A 24,380-nucleotide genomic window follows, 5' to 3' on the forward strand; every position below is an offset into this window, starting at 1 on the left:
TTAAAGCATTGTCAAAAAAAATATTTTGTATAATTTTTTTTTATATTTTTTTCTATATTTAATAATATATCATTTTTTAAATTATTATTATCAATAAATAAATAAATATATATAGAGAGAGAGATATATAGATATATATATATATATATATATATATATATACATATTTGATTTTTGATAATTTTCATATATTTTTTATTTATTCAAATATATAATTGAAGCTCTATTTTCATCAAGTTTGTTTGCATGTTTATGCAATGTGGAATTACTTTCATTATGAATATTTCATGAGTTTTAATAATCTTGAAACTTTATTACTTCTTCAAATTCTAACATTTTATGTCCTCGTAAATAAATAAATAAATAAATTTATATTTATATTTATATTTATATATATTAAAAAAATATTAAGTATTCTCTACTAAGACTATATACTCTAAGGATTCTAAAATGTCATCCAATATATTTAATAAGGAAGCTTAATTATAAGATGAAGATATAAAGAAGCCTTCTTATTAGCCAAAATCAAATAATTTAAGCATAACTGGTCAAAACTATATCTTTTTTGGATCAATTATAATTTGTATTTCTTAAATCAAATTTTTCAAAAGCATTCTCAAGTTGTGTTCTTTAAATTAATTCATAGTTTAAATTAAGATTTTAAAATGATTATTTGTGGTAGATATATATATATATATATATATATATATATATATCTAAGTTTTTTTGAAGTCAATGTTATAAATGGTTTTTAATAATATGAATTGAACTATACCTTTTCATATTCATCACCGTATTTCACTTTATTTTATCATCATTGTTGTTTCGAAAGAGGATTAATTTTCAAATTTTTAAATCAAATTCTAAAAAAGAATGTTCAATAAAATAAAACAAAACTTAATCATAAGTAAAATTATAACTATTACATTTTTTATGTGTAAATCATAAATAATTTGAAGGTGATAGCAATAATCAATTTTATTAATTTGTTTTGCAATTTTGCTAATTTATGATTCTTCACACTTAGTATTATGAAGTAGCCATCTTAATGTTTTGTCAGGTTATGATGCATTGCTTTCCCTACTTTTAATCTTATACTTATCTAAAATATCAACACAATGATTATCAGTATTATTAGTAGCGTTTTATATTAACTTATGTGTTGAAATTCGAAGTTGTAAATTGTTACATACTTTGTTACTCCTTTTGCGTAGTGGTGGGGGAAGCCTGAGTGCTCAATGCTGTACCGGGGCAACAAGCAGGGCATACGTGGGGTTCCCTGCAACAACCGTATGTAGCCACAGTACGGAGAACAGTATACATATCATTGTCGGGCACGCTGATGTGCAGGTTCTGGCTTGTCAGGCAACCGGTACACCAATCCATGCTTCTGCTCATGTTTGGATTCTGCACCGACTGGTGCTTTTGCGATGATGGCTGTGGCTATGGCTATGGCTTTTGTAACGCCTACAGCAACGATAGGTACAAAGCCTAACGGTGGCTAACTGTCTGGTCATAAAGTAGGACAAATCGAGTAGTTCCGGACTCACTTCTTCTCGCACGCATTTCTTCCTTGGAGTGCGGCAGTTGCCTGTTTGTATGCTGCACTTTTAAGACAGTTGCACAGTAAGTTTCGAACCTCAAGATTTCGCGTGGAAAATTGGTGTCTATTGTTTTAAAAATTTATTCGTCGTGGCTTAACTTTCAGATGACGACAGGCTCTACTTGCAGGTGGAGTAGAAGAATGCTTTTGGTCCTACTGTTGTGTCGTAGCTCAATGCCCTCTGCATCAGCTCCGCTTCTTCGATTTCGCTGTATTCTGTGCTGCTGACGTCTTGGTCTGCAAATGTCGTCAGAGGAACCAGGGTGTAGGGAGAAGAAGCGAGGACTAAGGCTTTTATGTCGATCGCAGTTCGGTACTACCTGTCTTCACCCACTGGTTCGTTACTCTTTTACGCCTCATAGTTTATAGAGAAATAGAGTGTAGTTTGCAGAGGTCGTTTCGGCTTCCACAGCCACACTCACTGTTGAATCTCAAGGTAGTTTTACAAGTAATTATTTTGGTTAACACGTTCACTGTGCGTCCGAAAGGATCAGGGTTTAACGATTGAATTTAATACTCTGCGTTTGTGACGCAATCGAGTGCAGCGGAGACGTCATTACTATTACCTCGATATTTTGACTGATCTCATCACAGATTTTGGTATTCAACGCAGTTCCCGAGCTAAAGTCTGGCTGGAGATTGCACATTTTCAACAGTGAGCATGGTGTGCTCCACAGGTGTACTGGAGGTGCATGCTAAGTGCTGGCCAGGTCTTTCTGCATATGTTAATTTCGTATTAATCCTTCTCGCTTAATGTCTGATAACACTTTATTGTTTTTATTATCGAGGTCCGATCATTTTTTGTGACAGGGGCTTACGGATTGTGAGGAAAATCAATCACTGGATTAAAAACTCCATGAAATCGATCCCCAAGACACATATTCAGCTCAGGAGATTATCTGATGGAAGATTGACCTTGCAATTGGAACGGCTGTCAAAGTTCTGGTCAATATTGGTGCGATCATATTAGGTTTCATCGTAGTTTTCTCTTGCTTGAAAGGTCGTTGTCTGGGCGTCCTGTCCACTTCACTCTGCAAGTTGCTCTACAGTCTCAGTCTCGCCTTCAACTTTTAAAGCGGCTTTCAGGTGTTTCAACTCAAGCAAATTTAGAGTTGTCACACCCTCGACCTACTTTTACGCAAAAATATATTAGAGTTTCTTTTTCTTTTGTCTTTTTCACCCCCCCCCTGAATACAAATAAAATCATAGTCAACTATTTCAGAAGGAATATACAGTCATGAAATTGCTTTTAGTCCTGTAGTGGATAGCCTTCTTTATGAAAGCCATGCTATTCCTTTACCCTTGCAGGTCATAGTTCACCGACACTTGCAAATGATCTTCTGCAAGCAATTATAATCTGAAGCATTCTCAATTTTCACAGTAGTGATTAGTTCACATGATCGTGAAGAATTTTTGACAAGATCTCCGGAACTAGCAGGAGCTCATTGTAATAGAGAAGCTAAGCTGCATTTATTGTAAATAGTCAACATCTCGTAATAAAAAACCCTGCAAATTCTTGAACCAAGAATTTGAAAGCATTTGAAAGGAATTGCAATAGCTATATATTGCTATTCAAAGAGAGAAAGGTGAAGGCATGTTGAAAGGAAGACTCAGTTGACTGTGTGCTATATTGAAGCGCCCAGTTCTGGAGCCTCATTACGTGCAAGTGCAGATGCACTATTTGCCGCTATGGTGTGATGGTGGTCCCCAACTGAAACGGCGTGTTACACGCATGGAATCAGCTATTTATTGTGATCATGTGCAGGCTGTAAAGTTGAATTGTGAGGAACTGTCATTATCGTAAGCTTTACAACGCAACAAGGATTTTACCGAGCTCCCTACACCAACATTATTTGCATGTTCAAGGCATTTATAGTCATGTGCCTTCGTCATATTACAGTGTTTTTTGTGTAGTGAAGTGCCTCGATTTTTGCTCAGCAACAAGGAACCTATTGATAGCATGAATTAGGCGTCTATAGAGAATTCTCTTAGCATGGTCAATTGGTCAAAAACATTGAGTTTATAAAGAAAGTGCCAATAAGGTTTCAATGCGATCGGTTTAATTGAATTGGACCAGAGATAGTTGATGATTTGCCTTCGATTGCTCACTCGTCGATTGGAAGTTCCTCTAAATGGTTTTTCACGAAGATATTCAATCTTAGAATGAGAAGCAGAGAATTGTAGAGATGAAATTTCAGTCCTCGAAACGGCTTTTAAGGGAGCGGAATAAATGATCATCACATCAAATTGTGTTCGTGATGCCATCCTCAGAATTCTTTCATCTCAGAAACAGTATTCTGATGTAACAGTGGAATGAGTGGACTCCACATGCAAGATATACTGTGCCTTGGCTCTCGACATGCAGACCTTGTGTCGACGCTCATCTGAAACAAAACGATTTTTCAACAGGATTTGATCCAGTTAACAGGGTGACAAGGTGTGAGGCGTTGTTTGAAAAATCTAGCTCAACTGTCGACGATGGCAGAAGTAGGCTCGAGATTACGGTACCGGAGACCGTTGGCACCAAAACCAGTAGCTCTATGGGAATCGGCAATCCTTCTCACTTACGTCCTAGAAATGCTTGCAATATTAACCCTTTCACATACCCTGCATTCAACCAAACCTACACCCATATACTGCGACAGCAACATCTGCAAATTATTCGGTAAGTTGAACGGGATACTTGCCTTCTACTAAATTTGATCTGCTTTTCGTGGTACGTGGAAAGATTTTTGCTCGAATCCATACATACTGCACGATCTTCACCCTGGTCTTTCAATCGTTAACTGAAGTAACATGATAACATAGTCGAGGTACTACAAAGTACGTAATGAAACAGCGATAATTCTTTGAAGCTGGACCAAATGTTTTTGAAAATCACTGCAGTCGTCGCATCGAATCCTGAAAGATCCGCTCGAAGCAGACCTTCACTAAGCAATTTCCGCGCTCCCAAGAGAAAATTTCATGACAAATATGCCCTTTACATCCTGAGTGGGCTTTGGACCATTCACTGAGTACACACAATTTGGACAAATGAATGCGGTCAAAGGACTCATCGCAGTGATACTTCACAGTCCTCACCTGGGAGAGTGTATGGATTACTTTGCAGCGCGTCCAGACTGACAAAGCCGTTAAACATGTAAACTCTGCTTAACACCAGAAGTCAGGCAGCACGTTCCGAACCTCGTTCTGGTAGCTAGAATCACAGCTTTGCGACTAAAAGGGAAAAGCCGAACGCTGACCGGTAATAATAAAGAGAAAACTTAAAAGCAGCGTACCAGCTGACATTGTGCAAAGATTTAACCATCATGACGTGGTAGTACCACATTGTGACCAGAGACTTCGATACTAAATGCCAACTGAATGCAACGAAGAGATTAGGGCATCTTCATCTGTTGAGTAGAACTGATCCGTTAAAGAAAGTGAACTTCACAGCATTATAGCTTTTTGACTAAGGAGCCTCGGTTACACAAAAGTCAAGGAAATGGTCAGACTTGCAACAGTGCAAGAATGAGCCAAGACCGACAGCCTGCTAACTATACAATGATATACAACGTATCACCTACAGCAGCATCTTATGTTGAACTAAATTACAATTACACGGTTCGTTTCCGCACTATATATTTGAAGACTGGACCAACAACTTCCAACTACTAGGCTAAAGCTTCTCAACTGCAAACACACATAATGTTCATACAATGTATCTACGGTACAGGTACATGATCAGAAATGAAGGAAACAAGATCCTGACTAAACGCCCTCGTTACCCTTACACAGCTCAAGGGCACACATGATTTCCATCGCCACCCATGCTACCAGCTTCACCAAGGTCATGCCCCACCTAAAAAGCTAAAGAAATTCCAAATACTTGAAACTATTGATCCTACTCTAGAGGAAGCTATGCCAGACGCAGTACCAGCTACGAAGCCAACTCCACTAAAGAACCAGACAGTCTTCACCATCCCCTCCAAGAAAACCACCCACCACAACAAGCTGCAGATCACCGAACTCAGCGGATTTGAGAAATTCGAAACCCGAACCAGTATCAAATATAACCGAGCAGCCGCTGCCCCGACATCCCTAACGTAACGATCATATAGTGCTCTTCGAACTTCAGACTACATTAAATCAACTGCAACCGAACGCTTGAAATGAGCAGTGCCAAGAGCGACAAAATGAAAACATCAGGCTGCACCCAACGACATCGAACCATGAAACGAAACAATGCTGGCTTGTATCCTACTTGTCAGCACTGCCAACAGAAGAAGAGATCGCTCTTCCGAGCAGTACATTCATGCTGGTAACCTACGGGCGCACGGAAATCTTGCTGCTGTATAAATCTTGGGGTCTCTGGAATGTCCACAGCACCCGCACTTTTCTATCTTCATTCACAACCGCACCAACCATGACGCAGCAATCCCGCTATCGTAAAACACGCGCCAGCATCACGCCTGCCTTCTGTAGACTTCTCTAGTCTCTGCATTTTGCATGGTTTGCATAATCAATGTCTAGTCCAGCAACCCACTCCATGTCGCCGCTCCTCACGGTCCCTGCCTCAGGCTACCGTTCGCTGCTCTGCACGCCACCAACCCACCTCTCAGCACGTTCCTTCAACCCAATCACAACCCTCCCCATCTGCCACCCAACACCACAAAACCCCCACCCGCCTTCCGCCACCATACCTTCCAGAAAGAGAAAGCCGCTGTGAACTATTTACAGGTTCCTTCATCATGCTCAGCCGCCTCATTCTCCGTTCCTGATCCTTGTCCACCCTCATCGATGCCACCTCTTTCTCCATCACTGTCACTTCTCGCCGCATCTTCTTCGCCTCCACCTCCATCGCTTTCCCCAGCGTGTCCACCTTCTTCGACAGCATCTGCATCCCACAAATGCCACCGTCAGCACCGCATCCATCCACGCCCACCTCCACTCTCCCCTCCTGCTCTGCCCCTGTTCCCCGCCATTCCCAAACTACCGCACCTCTATCGCATTGTCCTTGTCCTTCAGGCTTTGGTCCTTCTCCTGCGAAGCTCTTCTCAGCGATATCACTTCCTTCTGCAACATATCGTACAGCACCCCCGACACCGTGTCGCCCGCTCCTTCTCCCGCATCCCCTGCTGCACCGCTGCGTCCCACTCCTCCTGCACCACCGCATTCCGCTGCCGCCTTGCCTTCCCCTCCCTCCTCCTTCGCGCCCTCGCTACCCTCCTCGCCCTGCGCGCTCGCGCCTTCGGGACTTGCACCCGCTTCGCCGCTGCAGCTCCTGCTCTCCGTCTTTATCCCTGCCCGCAGCTCCTCAAACCCGTTCGTGAATGGCTTCAGCGCCGCCATACCCCCCGCGTCGTACGAGCCCCCGCTGCTACTCCGACCCCCGCCACCACCATCGAAAGACTTCGACGTCAACCGCCCGTTCTTCACCAACGGCCCACCCATCGCCCTCAGCTGGCTTACCGCAGACCGCCGAGCTCGGGAACCGTTCGCAAGCACTTTTGCTCCTTCTTCGCTCCCGCTCCCCTTCCGCACGCTTCCGTTGCTCGTCACGCTCGAGCTTCGCTTTGCTTCCACCGTCCCACCCGCACCCGCACCACGCCGCACCGTCCCGTTCCCGGACTTCAACCCCTCCTCCAGCACCTTCAGCCGGAGCTGCACCTTCTCCTGCACCTCACCCCCAACACCCGCCGTTACCATCCCATTCTCCACCCTCACCCTCACCATCCTCACCTCTCCAACTGCAACTGCTACCACACACCCACATCATCCGCACCTTCAGCTGCGCTTCGCTCTTGCACGTTCTCTCCGCCGACGCCAGCTTCTCGCGCAGTTGCTGCATCTCACCCTGTCCCCACACATACACCCACTCCGTCACCTTCCCACACACCACCACTTCTCCACGCACATTTCTATCTCAACAACACCTCATTCACTTCCCACCCCCTACCACCCATCCACCCACCCTGCTTCCCACACCATCATCTGCATCTCCTACCCAAACCTCCCCCTTCCCCACAACATAACACCGACTCACCCCACACCCCCGACTCCCACCCACCACCATTCACCCCACGCTACTGCTTCACCCCACTACCTGCAAAAACCGCCGCTCTTCCAGCCACTGCTTCACCGGCATCACTTTCTCGCTTTCGTCTTTCCAGTCGTTCGCAACCACCGTAGCCACTCTGTTCGCACTGATCTTCGCTCGTGCCAGTTCACGCTCCAACGTCCGCTTTATTTCCTGCCACACCAACCATGTTATTCCGCTGCCACACGCTCCCTTCCAAACTACTCACCGCCACCTCCGCTCCACCTCCCTCTCCTCACACTCCATACCCACCCACACCCAAACACTCACGCCTGCCATCCGCTCGTCTCACACCTCATCCCATGTTACCCTCACTGCTTCTTCATTTGCACCCACCCCTCCTGTACACTGGACCTAACCACGCTCCACCTCGCTATACTCCACCGTCCATGCACCACGCCTTCGCAAACCCTCGCATCCTCCAAATCTACCTCCCACCCATTACTCTGCGACTCCACTCGTCAACACCCCTAACATACACTTTTGCACTCCACCCCACATCCACGCAAACACACACAACCCCTTCCTTCGCCTCCTCACCATCAATTCATGCACTTGCCGCTGGTAGTCCCGAGCAGCGTTCACCGCAGCCCCTCCAGCTAGAACCGCCTCCTCCAGATCGCGAACCGTTGCGCTCAGCTTCTCCACCTCGTTCACTTTGCTCCTGTGCATCTTATCCAGGATTTTGTTCTCTTCCTGCCAACACCCCGACTCTTAGATTCACGCCTCTCACCTCGGCCCCCGCCCAACACTTTCCGGACAAACTATCCACATGCACATCACATGTGTGCGACTCTGCCACAATACCAACCTTCCATGCACCAACCAATACGTGCATCGACCCCGCTCACGCCCACGTACCTGGCAGATCTCGATCTGCTTCAGCAGCTCTTGGTTCCGGTTCTGCAAATCGTCCACCATAGAGGCCTTAGCCTCGGCTGCTTTGATCACCCTTTCGGACTCGATAAGGGCCGCCTCCTTCGACTTCGTCAACCGGTCCAGAGCTCTGTTCGTTTCTTGTAGCTTTGAAATCTGCAACGTCAAAACCACCACAGCACTATCACCTTCCGCTGCACAGAGATACATAGCAGAGTTTGGAGTAGATTCAGGAGTGCTGTCTCCTGTAAACTAACTGACAGGAGGTTGCGTTTATAAGGACCAAATCATGACTTGCGATATGGATTAATGGAACACGACTAGAGCAGGTTGGAAGTTCTGGTCCCTCTTTGATTTGAAACACTTTTGAATTTCAGGAGGACATGTGACATAGTTCCAAGATTGGTAGTGTTGATGATTCACTTCTGTGCTATGTGTCGTGGTTCAGACATACCTCTAGACGCGCCAATTTCAATTCAGCCTCAAGCGGAGCTAAGATAACCTCCAACGGAGGCATGTCATTGTCCTTTTGAGACGCCTGAACCCTTCTTAGAGTCGCCTCTGCTGCGGTCTGTGCTGCTAGTGCTGCTTTCCTTTCATCATTCATTTTCTTCACTTCAAGATTCTGTGAAAACGCACCGAATTTCAAATTGTTGACTGCATCTGGTACATTATAGAACCGATGTACTACTAAAGAAATGGCCGCATCGGGGACTTTGACAATACAAAAAATGAGTCTAGGAGTCTCTGATATCAGTACCTTGTTGTCAAGGAGAACCAAAGTCCCTTTGAGTTTGTCGTCGACTTTCTCCAGCTCATCAGAAAGCTGCACGTGACAGTCAAGCAGGATTAACTCTTGATGGAGATGCTTCTTTCGAGAATAAGAAGCTTCAGCAAATGAACGGGCGAGCTTATCAGAGTCACAAGCACAGCTGAACTGTTTCAGCCTCAAACTGTCAGTCTAGGGACATGGAATCCTCACACTAGTACATACAAGCGTCAACACGAGTGGCTGAATATGTACCTCATCCACTGCTTTTTGTTTTAGACGGTCTGATATTCGGAGGGATTTGATCTCTGCTTGGGCATCCGCCAATGAGCGATTCTTGTCTAAATCAATGACATCACATTGTTACAATTCTGACTCGAGAAAATTAAACTAGAAATTCGTCATCCAGAAATGGCAACAAGATCGCCTAGAACTAACCCAACCGCTGGCTTGGTGGGGGGTGGGACTCGCACACTACGGTTACTCTGTATAGATCTATCACTACCCAGCAAAATGAAACTCTTAAACCGGATGTCCATGAGAAAGGGTTCTTGCATGCAATAAGAGGTTCGAGAAAGACATGATTTAAGGTTCCTATGTCGTGAAGGAGGGTCGACCTACAATGACGGTATAGTCCCCATACGGTGACCTAAGAAGGCCTGCCTGCATGTGATTGAGTGCCGAGCTAAATCTTAAACGTTGCCGAAGGCTCGATAATAGTAGTGCAGATGCCTTACCCCTTAATTCGTTTTCCAAGCGCGTCAGCTCCAATCGCACTGGATCCGAGCCATTAAAATGGTTCATCAAATCCCCAGTGGCATAAGCTGGCCGCGGGCTTCTGCGTTTAGGTTTCTCCTCCGTCTTTGGGAAGGTAGGAGAATGATAGACGTTTATGTAGTCAAGGCTCTGCCGCCTATCGCCATGCGAGCTGTTGCGCCCATCGAGGGAGTTGTCGTCGTCATCTACGCTACTACTCATCGAATCCGCCATTGCCCTACCTACCAACTTCCTAGGCACCCTAGAAGTCATCGTTCCTGGCCCCGCCTCACACCTTCCGGCCTCTAATTCAACCCCTGCGCTCACACATCAAACGATCGGCCGCGACCTTGGCGGACATGGCTGCGCCTGCAGACGCAACAATTCCATCCCGAATCGCAAAACTCCGTCATCGTCATCTATTCCTCACCTGTTTCCCTTCTACATCTGGCAAAGACCTTAACCCTCTTGAGAAACCCTCTTCTTCTCTCTCCTCATCACAACCTCCCCTCTGCCCCACCAAACAAACATCCCCCAACCCACGATGTCACTCACATCAACGAATAAAAAAGACTCCTATCGGCTGCTGCTCTGCACGTCACATATTCTACCCCACTAATCACCGCAACACTCACTTCTCCTTCCTACTCCCTCTAGTCTGTCCTTCATACCCACCTCTCGGTTCACCCCTTAACTAAACCCACATCACCAATGCAGCCATCTCTCTAGGAAATCGCAACGCGCCGCTCTCTCTCTCGACCTCTCCACCCAAAGAAAGAAACAAAGTTTTGGAGGTACGCAGCAGGAAGAGAGGAGAACTGCAGCACAGCACCACCACGCCCTGGCCCCCGCCACTCGCTGCTAGCCACTCGCTTTTTGCCTCCTCCCTGTCTGTTGCGGTTGTCGCTACAGCACCACCAACAATGATGTCAGGTTGGTTGCGATGATGTTGGGGTTTCTCTGATGAGTGCCAGCCAGCCACGCCGCTGGGGGTGTGGTGAATGAGTAAGTGAGGAGAATCAACAGAAGAATACCAGTCTCTCATCAGTGAATGGCATGGCATAGTAGGATGAAGCCAGATTGAAATTCCGCTTTTTCCTCTCTCTCAATCTCTCAATCTCTCTCTCTCTCTCTCTGTCCCTCGCTCCGTGTGTGTGAGAGAGCTCGCTGGGGATTAGAGGCTAGAAAGATGTGCAGCAGCAGCAGCAATGGGGCTGACTACTAGAGTAGTAGCAGAGAACGCCGCCCCCTGTCACCACTCTTCTTCTGGTGCTATAGTGCCCTTCCGTCCTTCCTTGCTTCTGTCCACAGAGAATCATCCGCCTGTTCCGACCATGAAACAAGCCTCCCCCTCGCGGTCTCTTATGTAGTGTTGAGGAAGGAGGGCTTGCTGGGTGTGCTGTGGGACCAAGCAAAGCAAACTTGGCCCCTTTTCCCTTGACTCATGTCGGGGTTGAGATGATTGGTGACCCAAATGGGACCGATGTATGGATGGATGATTTTTCGGATGAACGGCTTTTGGTGGATGGATGAAAGGCCAACTCCCTTGGCTTTAGCGTTACAAGACTTGGCCCTCTCCACTCAAGTGTTTGATAGCTTAAAGTTGTTGGCACACTACGCATCTTGTATATTCATATTACAAATTTGAAGATGAAGAAGAAGAAGACGAAGTTGCAGAATAAGTTTTTGTCTTGTTTTAAGCTCTTGGAACTTGAATGGAAGCCCCCCCCCCATGTCACACTACATTCACTTGGTGATGAGATGCCATGCAATTGCTATTGAGGAAAGCAAAAAATAAATAATATAAATAAATAAATAAATAAATAATGGATCCCGAAGGGAAAGCATCCAGAAGGGGGAGGGGAGGGGCACAATTAGCAGAGCTAGGACAAGTAGAAACAAACAAAGTGGGTTGAACAATATGCATTCAGCCACTGCATTCTTTGGGATCAAATACCCACTTTGTCTCTCACAAAGGTGGAACCCCTTCCCCATGTATTTTCCCCATCCATCCAAGTGATGTACGTTCATCCGTGTGAGGAAGTGGGCACTGGCCCATACCACCCTTTCATCAACGAATGAAATCACGAACGAACGAATAGATAAATGAATGAATGAAGTCAAGCCAGCTTTGGACCCTTAACACGAATACCAAAGACCAACACAGCCTGATTCATTGACTGCCCCTCCCCCCAGATTGGATGAAGCAAAGCAGGGCCTATGTCCGTTCGTCCCTGAATACCGTGCTGGGTATTTGTATTCTTTCTATATGTTGCAATAACCTTTCTTCATGGGAGTCAATCAGGCAAATTAAAAACTCTGTTGGCACGGGTATAGGGTAGTAGAAGGATCTAGATAATCCTGCTGCTTGAGTTGGTTATACTGGCACTCAATGGTGGGTGCCAACCGATGAAGCCCCATCAAAATACCCTAGATCTGTTCATCTGTTTCTCCAGTGTGAACGCTGCTTATTCTCATCTCTTAACCCAATTGGAATATTATATATATATATATATATATATACACACATACACATATATGAACCCTTTATCCCCCATATATACTTGATATGTTGCACTTGTACAATCTCTCTCAATCACGCACACATACACAAAATAAATAAATAAATAAATAAATAATGTTTCTGATTGTACTAAGATTTCAGGAATTATGTTTTGCGGCACTCTTTAAAATAAAAAAAAATTAATGTTCTCTCATCGCAACTCACTTTATTTTCATTGGAAAATCAGTAGAAATATTTGTGATGTGTAAGATCTAGTATGTTTTATACATGATATTGAATCAATCCTAAAAGTTTGCATAAACATTAAATAGACAAAGTAGATGTGTAAGATCTAGTATTTTTTGCACTAAGTCTATTTTTGACAAAGTAGATGTACTAGATCTTACACATCTACTTTGTCTATTTAATGTTTATGCAAACTTTTAGGATTGATTCAATATCATGTATAAAACTGTTATTTATACTGATTTGAATGACAAAGTTGTTATTGTTTTGTTTTGTTTTGTTTTTTTCATTCATTCTTTCTCATCATGTAGGCATGCAAATATATGATTCCATTTTCAGATATATATATATATATATATATATATATATTATCAACATGTAATCAATATTATTTTAAATTATATATATATATATATATATATATATATAATTTTAAATAATACTGATTACATGTTAACTATATACTCTTTATTGAACACAAAATCTTAGTGCAAAAACTTATTTACATTATAATATTAAAAAAAGTTAAAACAAAAAAATCTATTTTAAGTATATGTATTTATAAAATTATTCTAATCATATGTACTTGCATATGTATAATCTCAAACTATCATTAATTTAAAATAATTATATTTGAAAGAACCATATAATTATTTAAAATAAAAATTAAATTCCAATCGTTGTATTAACACAACAAATTTCTACTTAGTTGGCCTTCTTATATGAAAATGCATAATACAACTTAAATTAGTGAAATCTTTTAACATATTATTTTAAAAATAAATATTAGAGTAACTAAATAATTAGTTATTTCATTGTATTTAATTGAAGAAAACCTATTTTTAATAGAAATTTCATATACAATAGCATCAAATAATTAATTTTTTAATCAATCAAACCCTTCTATCTTTGCTTACTGATTTATGTACACGAACTAGAAGATTCTTTTTATTTTTAAAATTAATCTTCTTGCTATTTTATCAAAATCACTTGGTTTGGTAATATAAATGTAAAGATAGTCACTTGGTTCACATCTTTGTATTTGTGATCATAAAAATCTCATTTATAAAAATATGATTTTATACGTATCACAATTTTTAAATAATGTAATGTTCATTACATGTTGTGAAGTTTGTTAAAAGCTATGTATCACTTGAATTTTTAATTTAATAAACACATTAAATTTTTGATTTAAAAAAATATATTAAAAAAGTAAAAATACTTCTTATTAGAAAAAATCTTTTATTTTTGGCATTGTAATTCTTCATTATTTTGATGCCCTTGTTGCAGCTTATAATTTATAATATCTCTCTAATAATTTTATATCCTTTATTTCACCAAAATACTTATCTATATATGGTTGCAAGATGTGATTAATATATACTTGCTTCAATAAAATATTTGATGCTGTATAAATATATATATATATATATATATATATCTTATAAGTTTTTTATTTCTTATCAGTTGAAAATAGTTATGACTATAATTTAATCCAAATATAATACATTTAAACATCCAAAATATTAGACATTTCTTTAAGACTTGACATAACATTTCTAATTAATTATTTGCTTACTTAATAATCACATTAAAGTTACATCTTTGTCTGATTTAGAAAGATACAGTAAAAAGATATTATATTGCTTAATGCATAGACTATATTAATCTTTCAAATTTAAAATTCTCTTAATACTAGTAATACTAAATTTCTTATTTATTTTATTATAACTGTAATATTTTCAAAAAAAGAAGAAATAGTCACAAAATTGATCTATATTTTAATGTATTTCTTAGAGATTCTTAAAATCTTAATTAAATTACAATAGAATCCTAATTTTTTAATGTCTGTTTTTTATATTCTTGTTCCATTATTTTATTATTATATTCTACATTTGGTTTCTAAATTTCTATTTTCAATAGATGTGATTTATTTAAATAGTAGACAGCACTTCATTTAGTTGTTGTATAATGCCAACAGATGTAAAATAAATTACTTCTATGTTTGCCATATCTAAGATTTTAATTTTTCATAAAATCTATTTTCAATGGAATATACTAACTTTATTTATATCAAATAAGATTTTCTACATTTACTTCAAATTTCTTAAATATAAATATATATACAAAATTTAAATTAATTTCTTTTTATATTTTTGGTATTTTAAATATATATATATATATATATATATATATATATTTTACTTTTCTACCATAAATCTATCTAGGTACAATTTAAGTTTATTATACATATTAAGCTTTGAATAAAATATAAATCAATGGCATATCTTAAGATGATGATATTAATGAATTATCCACAATTTTTATGATAATTATCTACAAAAATATTTTTATAGTTTTAAAATATACTTAATTTATATTTGATTGGCTATCTAATTTTTCTAATACATAAATAATTTTTTAGTTTAATAATTTTTACAATGACATTACTAATTCAATACTAATTTTACTAAACAAATCTATTAGATTAATACTGTTTTTACTTTTTTGTAGCTCTACTAATATTTTGACTATCAAAAATTCTTATCAAGTAATTACTTTGCTTTTAACTTATAAAAGCTACAATTCATGATTTCCTTTATTATTTCAAATGTTACAGTATCATATTATAATATTTTTAAAATAAATAAATTAATTAATTTTAATACCACTATTTCTTTTTTACAAATCTATGAGACAATTAAAAAAAAAAGTTTTCTTGAATTATGCACTTATTTAACATTCTATCTTTTATTGTTTAAGTGGTATAGGTATATCCTTTATGATTTTTGAGAACACAAATTGTTTGTGGTAACATCATATTTAGAATAAAATCTCTATTTTAAATATTTTTATAGTTGTCTTTGTAAAAAAAAAGATATTTGTTTTTTCAAATAATGATAATTAATTAATCAGCCAATAATAATGTATTCTAAAATTAGATTTAAACTAAAAATTAGTATCCTTATCTTTAGTACAACTTTCATTTTGTAATTAAGATCATGCATTGAAAATTAATTTCTTATAAACTTTTGGCTTTATCTATTTCTTTATAAGTCTTTAAAATAAATAATAAATAAAATATTTAAAAAGAATGATTTCATATTGTAAATAAATAATTAATAGCCATTTTTTTTATCTAAATTAATTAGATACAAACAAAGAAGTATTTAAGTAAATTTATAATTAAAGTATATAACCAAATTAAAATACATCATAATTATGGATGTAATTGTTTTAAAATTTTTAAAAATTCAGCAATTTTTTAAGTTTATTATTATTGTATTTATATTAGTATCAAGTTTTTTTTCGTCTAAATTTTAAGACACATGTGTCTTATTGACTTTGTGTCACTATTGAACCATAATGATTGGTTACTACTATAATTATGAATTTTAGTTACTTATTAAAATATTGAATTTGATTCTTAGACCTACACTTCAATAGAATCTTGTATCATATATTAATTTAATATTTTATCTTAATTTAGAACTTTACTATTGGTACAAAAATATTGGCTCTTTATTATATATCAATGTTATTATTTGTACACAATTTTAATATTTCAATGTTTCTTTCTTACAAAAGTTTCTTTATTTGTTAGTTTTTATTTGTGGTTTCATATTATATATTTGTTACAAAGTTATCTCTATTCTTATTCAATGTCCAACCTTAATTTTATCAAAATAAATTATGAATCTAAAATTTCATCATTTTTTTGCAACAAAAAACTTTTTAGGTGCTACTTTAGTCTCTTCTAATACAATTTGGTCCTACCATAATACCATCCAAACACTCAATCTACCATATTCTTTTTGTGAATTGTGAAAATTGTATTACAATTAATTTTCTTAATAATATAAGATTTTGTAGTTGTATTAACAATTACAAAAAAGAACTTGGAATTTATTAATTGAATTCAAAAAATTCCAAATTAACTAATCAATATTTTTTCCAACAATAAATGTTTCTAAGTAAAATTTAACCACACTTCAATATTATTGCAATATCATAAGGTGTTATGTTGTACAATATAATTCAATTGTAGGTAAAGATGGTATTAGATTGAGATGGATATTATCTTTTAAGATTAAATCAGTGTGTTTATATAAAGTATTGAAAAAAAAAGAGATGGAAGATTGAATATTAAATAAGAGATAAAATAATTATAAAACTAAACTCAATAAAAGTATGATGAAGGATGAGAGACTAAGCAAGTCAATGCAAGATAAAATGATTGCAAAATAATTTAGCAAGAAGTTGGAAAAGTTACATTCTATATATAAAAAATATTGTTGTAAAATCAAAATCATAAATGCTACCTAGAGAAAGATTAACACATATATGATTCATATGAAAATATTTAGAAGTATAAGTAAAGAAAATTGTGTCTTATTAATTAAATATTTAAATATATGTTAATTTAATTTAATTAATGAATAGAAAAAAATAATGATGTATTATTTATAAAAGAAAATAGTCCTTTTACATAACCAAATAGTTTTGAATTAGCATGAGAGCTTCACCTTTTTCTATTCAACATAAAGTGATTTTAAAAAAAATTGTATGAACTATAAATAACTTCTTTGTAAGGAAATAGCTAGCAACCATGAAAATTTGTACATTAAACATCTAAATTAACTTTTGAAAATGTCAGATAAGCTTTTAGAAAAGAAAAAAGTAAAGAAAAAAATAAATGAAAAATCCTAACATCATGTTTTAAAAAATAATAACTAATTCTAATTAATTACATTTTTTTAATAGAAAAATTCTAAAAATAAGAGATATAATTGAAGGCATAAATACATAATAAAGTATAATAAGTAATGTATAGTAGAATGGCATTGCCAAAACTATTTTAAAATTATATTTTTTCAAATATTAAAAAATGTAGCATATTTTGTTTTTTTTAACAATATTATGTTTTTCACTAAATTAAAACAAAGAGAATGAAAAAATAAATTGAATTGTAATCTTTTGTATTAATTTGTTTGTGAATTAATTTTTTATTGAAATAAACATCTATATATGTAAAAAGAAGTAGATTTCCAAGAAGTAGTATAGATATTTGTTTTATAACCACACACTATCTTATTAGAAAGTCATTGAATTTTAGTAAGTTGATAAATATTATTATATATATTTCAAGATTGTGTTAAAATGCTATATTACAATTTTTTATTATTTAGGTGGTAAAAAGAATAACATTTATAAAAAATTAAATCATTTAACTTACATATATTTAATTAGTTATTAATAAAGCTTTAAAATTAAATAAATTATAATTTACAAAAAAAATAATTTCTTTTTTGTATTATAGAATTAAAATTCTATTATAATTTAATTCTTATTTTTAACTTCTATCTCAAAAAATTATGTTATTATTTTTACAAAGTAGATTTTTTTAAAATTTTTATCTTGCTATTATAATTTAATATAAATTTAAACAAGAATTAAACCATGATTTAGATTATTTTATAATAAAATTATTAATTTTTAAAATAAAAAATATTCTTTATTTTTTATATTTTAATAATAATTTATTTTTATAGATATAGAAATTAATATCATAATATTACAAAAAATAAATTATCATAATTCATTAGTCATTATAGTGCCAAAATTCATCTTAACATCAAAATAGATAATTTTGGATATTCAAAATAAATCATCTCATCTAAAATAATATTTGAGTTTTATACATGCTTTTAAAATTTTGACTTGATTTTGTTAAAATTAATTTTTAAAGGATTCATTTATTTTATTTGTAATAAAAATTAATTTTTATTAATAATAAATATTTTAAAGACTTATTCTATTTTTTGTTTTATTATTTTTTTTCTTTTGATTAAAAAACTTATTCATCATGAAAAATAATTAAGAATATTTTTTATAAAAATAATTCAAATAAAACTAGAAAAAATATTTAAAATAATAATTATAAGCCTATATTTAAATATATTATATCTAAGGTTATTTTTTAAACTAAAAATTAAATTTATTCTATTTATAATTTGAAATAATAATATATAAAATAGAATTAATAATAATAATCTTATAATTATCCAAATAATTAAATAATATTAATTAAAAGCTCATATATTGTGAAGGATATGAATTACAAACAATAAAAACCTCAATACACTCTTGTATCATTCAAAAGAAAGGTATTCATTAAAAGTAGTATAGTATTAGAATTAAAATAGCTATTACCAAAGATAATAAGATTAAAGATTCTTTGAATTACATTAAAATAAGAAATGTATTGATAAGAGTAAAAAAAGGCTTTATTCTTGTCTCTATATATACCATCTAATTAGGAGCTATGTAAAATAAGACTAAAAATAAGAATGGCATTGACATATAAAAAAAAAAAACTTCACTCTTATTTTTTTATATATTATCTAAGTAAAAGCTATGCGGCAATATTCTATGGGATCTTTGACATATGTCCAACTTGGAGGGCATATATCTAACTTATAAGATAAGTTTTTTAAATATGTGCCATATGGCCAATTTTTTGGCAAAATTTTTAACATATTAATCACTTAGAAACACATGTAAAGTCAAATTATTATTTGTAAAGCTTCTTAGAAGCTTTGCCACAAGCTACTATGTAACTTACATACCCTTATTTACTTCTATTTAAATCTTCTTATCTTGGTAATTATTAGTGTTGATTATGTCCATGACATTTGTTCATATAAATATTTTATAGAAATTTTAATCACTAATATAATAATCAATCATAGGTAATAATTATTATAGATTTTAATCATCTTTATTAAAAAAATTCACATAATATTTAAAAATTATTGAAATAAGAGTATTTTTTAAAAATAATATAAGATTTATGGCTATTATTAGATATAGTCAAATAATTTCTTTCATTCAAATGAATTCCACTACTTCATATTTATGATAGTATATGGAAGTTGTCACCTCTTCTTTATTCAACTACTTGCCATAGCTTCATACTTAATTAGATTTGAATATGTGATGGCTCTTTGAAGAATCACTCAGCCAATACATATGCATACTAAATCTGATTTCCTAAAATTTTCTATAATATATTTTATGAGCAAACAAAGCCACTGTTTATATTATTACAAGACAATTGACTCTTCTTTATCCAAAAAGACACTACAATTTCATACTAACTCATCTTAAAGTGACTAAGAGCTTTTTAAAAGAAATTCAAAAAAAATTCAATCTTGGTATCAAAAATCCTTTCTTCTAAAATATCTCTTATGTTAATTAAAAATTCAATATTAGATTGGAATTTATAATCTGGTGTCTTATTTTTTTTCTTGATATTGTCTATTTTTTTTTTGTCCTTGTTGTTGCTCATCCTCTCCTTTTACTTTTCTTTTGAGAGTGGAATATTAGCTCTTAGATGTGAAACAAAAAACCGCACTTTTTGTCTCATGTTACTTATTGGTCTATCTCTTGGAGCATCTTTTTTATTATTTGGAGTATTTTTTTTTTATTAACTGACTCTTCTACCTCTTTTCTTTCACCAATTCTACCTTCTTGACTTCTACTAATGCATCATAGGATTCTTTCTCATTATGTTCATCCATCAAATAGGCTTTGATAGTGGTTGTATCAATTAGATCATTCTACCCACTTAGACTTCAAAGAACTTGTGCTCTCTTCACTATTACTTTTTTAGATACATGTGTAGAGTTTCCTACCTTGCTATGCTTAGCTTCAATGATAAAAGTCCTTACTTTTCTACCATGTAAATAATTGCTCCTTTTAAATCTATCCTCTATCAATTTTTTTATGCCACTTCATTAACTCTTTAAGAATGTCTTTGTCTATAGTCTTATCTTTTGAAGAACTTGATGGAATAGAAGCGAGCAAATTTATTGCGGGAGCCTTTATAACTATCATTGATATTATTTCTATTCATGTCTTTAATCTCCTAGCCTTCATATGGTATTGCTTGACGATGAGGCTCATTGCTTCCTCTCGCCTTTACCAATTGGTAGTAAAATTACTTTTTGTCATTCCATCTTGAAGAAAGAGAAGTAATCTATCTTATAATTCTTCATCTGCAACTTGTAAAAATAACTTCAATTTTTTGACCTTTAAAAGATACTTCTTAGATAATAAAAGTTGTCTATTTTTTTTTTTTTTTTCAAATTCCTTTAGTAGCTCTTTTGGTTCCATAAATTTATATTATTGTTGTTCCACTCAATTAAAAAAAAAAAATCTAAGACATTCTTTTAATATCTTCATTAAAGTATTCATTTCTCAATCTCTCCTCAAATCTAGTCTATATTTTCAGATTGATGCTTTCATATAGATATCTCACTCTCTCTTTGATTTTTAAAACATTTTTTTACATCAAAGGTCTCAATCATCTAGTCTTTTGGAACTTAATAGATTTCTACTTTACAAGTATAGATTTTCAAAAATTTAATGATATTCTTTCCATAAAACCTCTCTATTTTGCCAATAACATTCTTTAATACTTTTGACGCTCCTTGTCTATTTGCATTGGTAACTTATTAGCCCATGAACATCTGCATAGTCTTCAAAAATTCCTCTATGAGGTTTTAACCACCTCTTCTGTTTGAGCCTCTTTGCTATGTATCTTCCATCTTACCTTGATCAACCTAACAACATTGAATCTTCTTTCAATAGAAGCACCAAATGCCAAGGTGAGAGCATTTTCTTTAGAAAAATAAATGATTTATAACTACAATTAGATTTAATAAATTAATATCTTTCATTCAAATGAATTTGACTATCTTATACTCATGATAGTATGTAGGACTTGTCATCTCTTTTTTATTCAATTAATATCATGGATATACATATTTATTCCAATAATTATCTAAATATTATGAATAAATAAAAATAAATTAATTTCATAATAACTTGTAAGAAAGCTTTTTAGAAGCTATATAGACATAATTTTATCTTTATACATGTATATAGTAATTGGTAGATTAAAAATTTGGCCAACAAATTAGCCATGTATTGCATGTATTGATAACTTGTGGAACAAGCTAATAATATGATGTACATATAGAAAACTTGTCTTGTAAGCTAAGACATGTGTCTTGCAAATTAGACATGTATTGGAGATTCTATAGAATGTTGCTATATAGCTTTTACTTAGATAATATAAATAGATGTAATAGTGAAGCCTTTTTTATTCCTGTCAATGCCTTTTTAGTCCTTAGTCTTGTTTCAAGACTTTTTAGTCTTCTTATCTTTGGCAATAGCTATTCTAATTTTAATATCATATTAATTTAAATGAATATTTATTTTTTTAAATTACACAAGAATATATTGAGTTTTTGATTCTTTAAGATTCATGTCTTTAATAATTTGTCAAGAGTGCTAAATCATTATTTTTATCTTATTTTAGAAGTAAGTGGACTACTATAATTTTTTGTTGTATTTTAAATATTGTAGACTAAACACTTCTAATTTTCTAATAATGATTTTAAAAAAAATAGACTATCTTTCTTTATAAAATTTTTTATTTGATATTAAAGATTATAGATTATCTTTCTTTAATTTGATTTATAGATTGATTTGAGATGACTATGGAAGGAAAAATTATAGATACTACTTTTAATAGAAATAAGATTAAATTTGTAATTATTGCAAATCTTCACGAGCTTATGAACACTCTTAGGAAGAAAATTTCATACATCTCTAATATCAATTATAGAAGTAGTATTCTGATGCCTACACAAGAGGTCAATAATGAAGTATAAAGTCTATGTCAAGCAGTTATGCAATTGAAAGAAATAAATAGATGAAATTCACAACTAAATCCAAAAAGACTTATTATTAAAAATATAAAGGAAGCAAAGATAAGTATGTTGGAAAAGTTAGATGGAACAAGATCAAAGTTTTGAAGATTTCTACAACAAGTAAAGATCTATCTAAGATTATATCTTTCTCAATACTTTGATGGATTTATTCAAGTTAAGTTCATAGGTACACTTTTCTTTGAAAAAGTTTTTTCTTAATTTGTATCTTTGATAGAAAAGAATTCACAAATATTCTATCATTTAAATTCATTCTTAAAAGTCTTTGCAACCACATTTAGAGAAAATGATCAAAAAATGTAGTAGACCAAAGTCTTATCTTTATGACAGGGATTACATTCAACTACCATATATGTTGCTAAATCCCAAAACCTTGCTGGCAATGTAGATTGAAATGACAAGGCCCTTATTAATCAATTTTGATATGGATCAAAAAATAACATCAAAGATTTATTATTGATGATGCTAAGAGTAGAGTCTTTAGAGAAATTTATTGTTTAAGTCATTATTTGCAACAATCGACTCTATAAAAGATGTTAAGAACAAAAGTTTGATTAAAGAGATACAAGTCAAATCATGGCAATAAATTCTAAGTTTACAATAGCGTATTCATTAAGATTAGAACCTATGTAAATTGACATGGTATGTTTCAAACTTCTTACTAAATAAAAAAAGACTCAATGCTACCAAGAAGGGTTGTGCCTATATTGTAGAGAACCTAAGCATATTACTCAACATTATCCAAAGAATTAATACAACTACAAAATGAGGAGTATGTTTATCAAAGAAAACAATGTGTCAAAAAATTAGTTTCTCCAATTACAATAGGAACTATGTGACTAAAATCTTTTGTGATACCTAATAAAGATTTTATTCTCTCTTAAGATATTTCAATTTATTTTAGAGTAGAAATTTGTTTACAACTAAAAAATCTCAAAATTTTAGTCTGATTAGATATAAGAACCTCAACTTGTTTTTATAGACAAAGACTTTGTTAATAAACAAAAAATATCCTTAGTTAAAGAACAAAACTTATGCATGTGGAAGTAATTGATGGTTGTTCATTTTCTTCTAGAGATGTGATCCATAAAATTATTCTTTTGGATGTAATAACTAAAAATCATAATAGCTTAGTAATATTTAATGTGATTTAATTTATTTTGAATTTAATTATTTTAGAATTATTATAGCTAAAAAATATAATCTCCAAATAGACTAGATTTCTTGTAACCTTGTTTTTTTTTTTTTTTTTTTTTTTTTTAATTTAATCCAAGTTTTTGTTAGTGAAGTAGAAATCTATAAGTCCAATATATCCAAATCCTTATTGATAGATTGAAGAACTTTCATCTATGCTGTAGAAGAAGGACCAATTTTTGCTATATATGCCACACCTATTTTTGATAGATTTTAAGTGGCATTCCAAGCCAATATTGAGATTATCAAGATATTTTTGAAAAAAAAATATAAATATTTTTTAGAGCATTATTCCTATAATTGTTCCATCAATCTTTAAGAATAAACTCAACCAACATTTGGACCAATCTATAGCATATTACAAAAAAAATTGCCGAAAGAATACATCAATAAGAACATGTCTCAAAACTTTATTTGTCATTTTAAATCTCTAGTAGGGACTCCTATATTAGTTTTAAAAAAAAATGATGGATCTGTATAGATATGTGTAGACTATTAAAGACTTAATAAAATCACCATAAAAAATAAGTATTTTTTATTTTTGATTTTAGGAC

At 34.0% G+C, this 24,380-nt stretch overlaps 2 protein-coding genes and 1 long non-coding RNA gene across 39 annotated transcripts in view; 2 read left to right on the top strand and 1 right to left on the bottom strand.

Annotated features, from left to right (window-relative positions):
* The first annotated feature begins 917 nt into the window (after nucleotides 1–917).
* On the top strand, nucleotides 918–3,657 carry LOC149986772 (uncharacterized). Of its 36 annotated transcripts, none has more exons than XR_016499844.1 (5): nucleotides 918–1,482; nucleotides 1,719–1,731; nucleotides 1,857–1,916; nucleotides 2,198–2,291; nucleotides 2,414–2,446. It is a non-coding gene; the product is annotated as an uncharacterized LOC149986772 (long non-coding RNA). The 36 variants fall into 36 exon arrangements; XR_016499843.1 differs by having other exon boundaries at nucleotides 1,057–1,482; nucleotides 1,857–1,939; nucleotides 2,217–2,291; nucleotides 2,414–3,657; XR_016499840.1 differs by having other exon boundaries at nucleotides 1,857–1,939; nucleotides 2,198–3,657.
* A 1,359-nt stretch (nucleotides 3,658–5,016) lies between these two features.
* Nucleotides 5,017–10,632, bottom strand: LOC112274206 (microtubule-associated protein 70-1). Of its 2 annotated transcripts, none has more exons than XM_090245650.1 (11): nucleotides 10,065–10,632; nucleotides 9,583–9,668; nucleotides 9,319–9,384; nucleotides 9,013–9,183; nucleotides 8,544–8,714; nucleotides 8,223–8,378; nucleotides 7,689–7,835; nucleotides 7,368–7,439; nucleotides 6,584–7,258; nucleotides 6,286–6,479; nucleotides 5,017–6,173 (listed from the first exon to the last, which is right to left on the bottom strand). In XM_090245650.1, exons 1-11 carry the CDS (start codon nucleotides 10,354–10,356, stop codon nucleotides 6,164–6,166), a joined length of 2,040 nt encoding a protein of 679 aa, XP_090101776.1. In that variant the 5' UTR covers nucleotides 10,357–10,632; the 3' UTR covers nucleotides 5,017–6,163. The 2 variants fall into 2 exon arrangements, with proteins under 2 accessions (XP_090101776.1, XP_024359240.2); XM_024503472.3 differs by having other exon boundaries at nucleotides 5,017–6,178.
* Nucleotides 10,633–11,291: 659 nt separating this feature from the next.
* LOC141045059 (uncharacterized) overlaps nucleotides 11,292–24,380 on the top strand; it is a 33,655-nt gene continuing 20,566 nt past the window's right edge. The window contains exon 1 of the mRNA XM_090245725.1: nucleotides 11,292–11,440. Within this exon, the coding sequence (XP_090101851.1) occupies nucleotides 11,292–11,440 (149 nt within the window). The remainder of the gene's footprint in view (nucleotides 11,441–24,380) is intronic.

Source organism: Physcomitrium patens, chromosome 21 (assembly GCF_059467195.1).
Source record: "Physcomitrium patens ecotype Gransden chromosome 21, ASM5946719v1, whole genome shotgun sequence".
Taxonomy (NCBI): domain Eukaryota; kingdom Viridiplantae; phylum Streptophyta; class Bryopsida; order Funariales; family Funariaceae; genus Physcomitrium; species Physcomitrium patens.

Excerpts from the sequence above, each read along its gene's own strand:
- LOC112274206 (XM_024503472.3), bottom strand. The coding sequence starts at position 10,356 with ATGACTTCTAGGGTGCCTAGGAAGTTGGTAGGTAGGGCAATGGCGGAT. Across the intron at positions 9,669-10,064 it reads CTTGGAAAACGAATTAAGGG|ACAAGAATCGCTCATTGGCG; the intron begins GTAAGGCATCTG and ends TCATTGATTTAG. Across the intron at positions 8,715-9,012 it reads TGAAATTGGCGCGTCTAGAG|ATTTCAAAGCTACAAGAAAC; the intron begins GTATGTCTGAAC and ends TTGACGTTGCAG.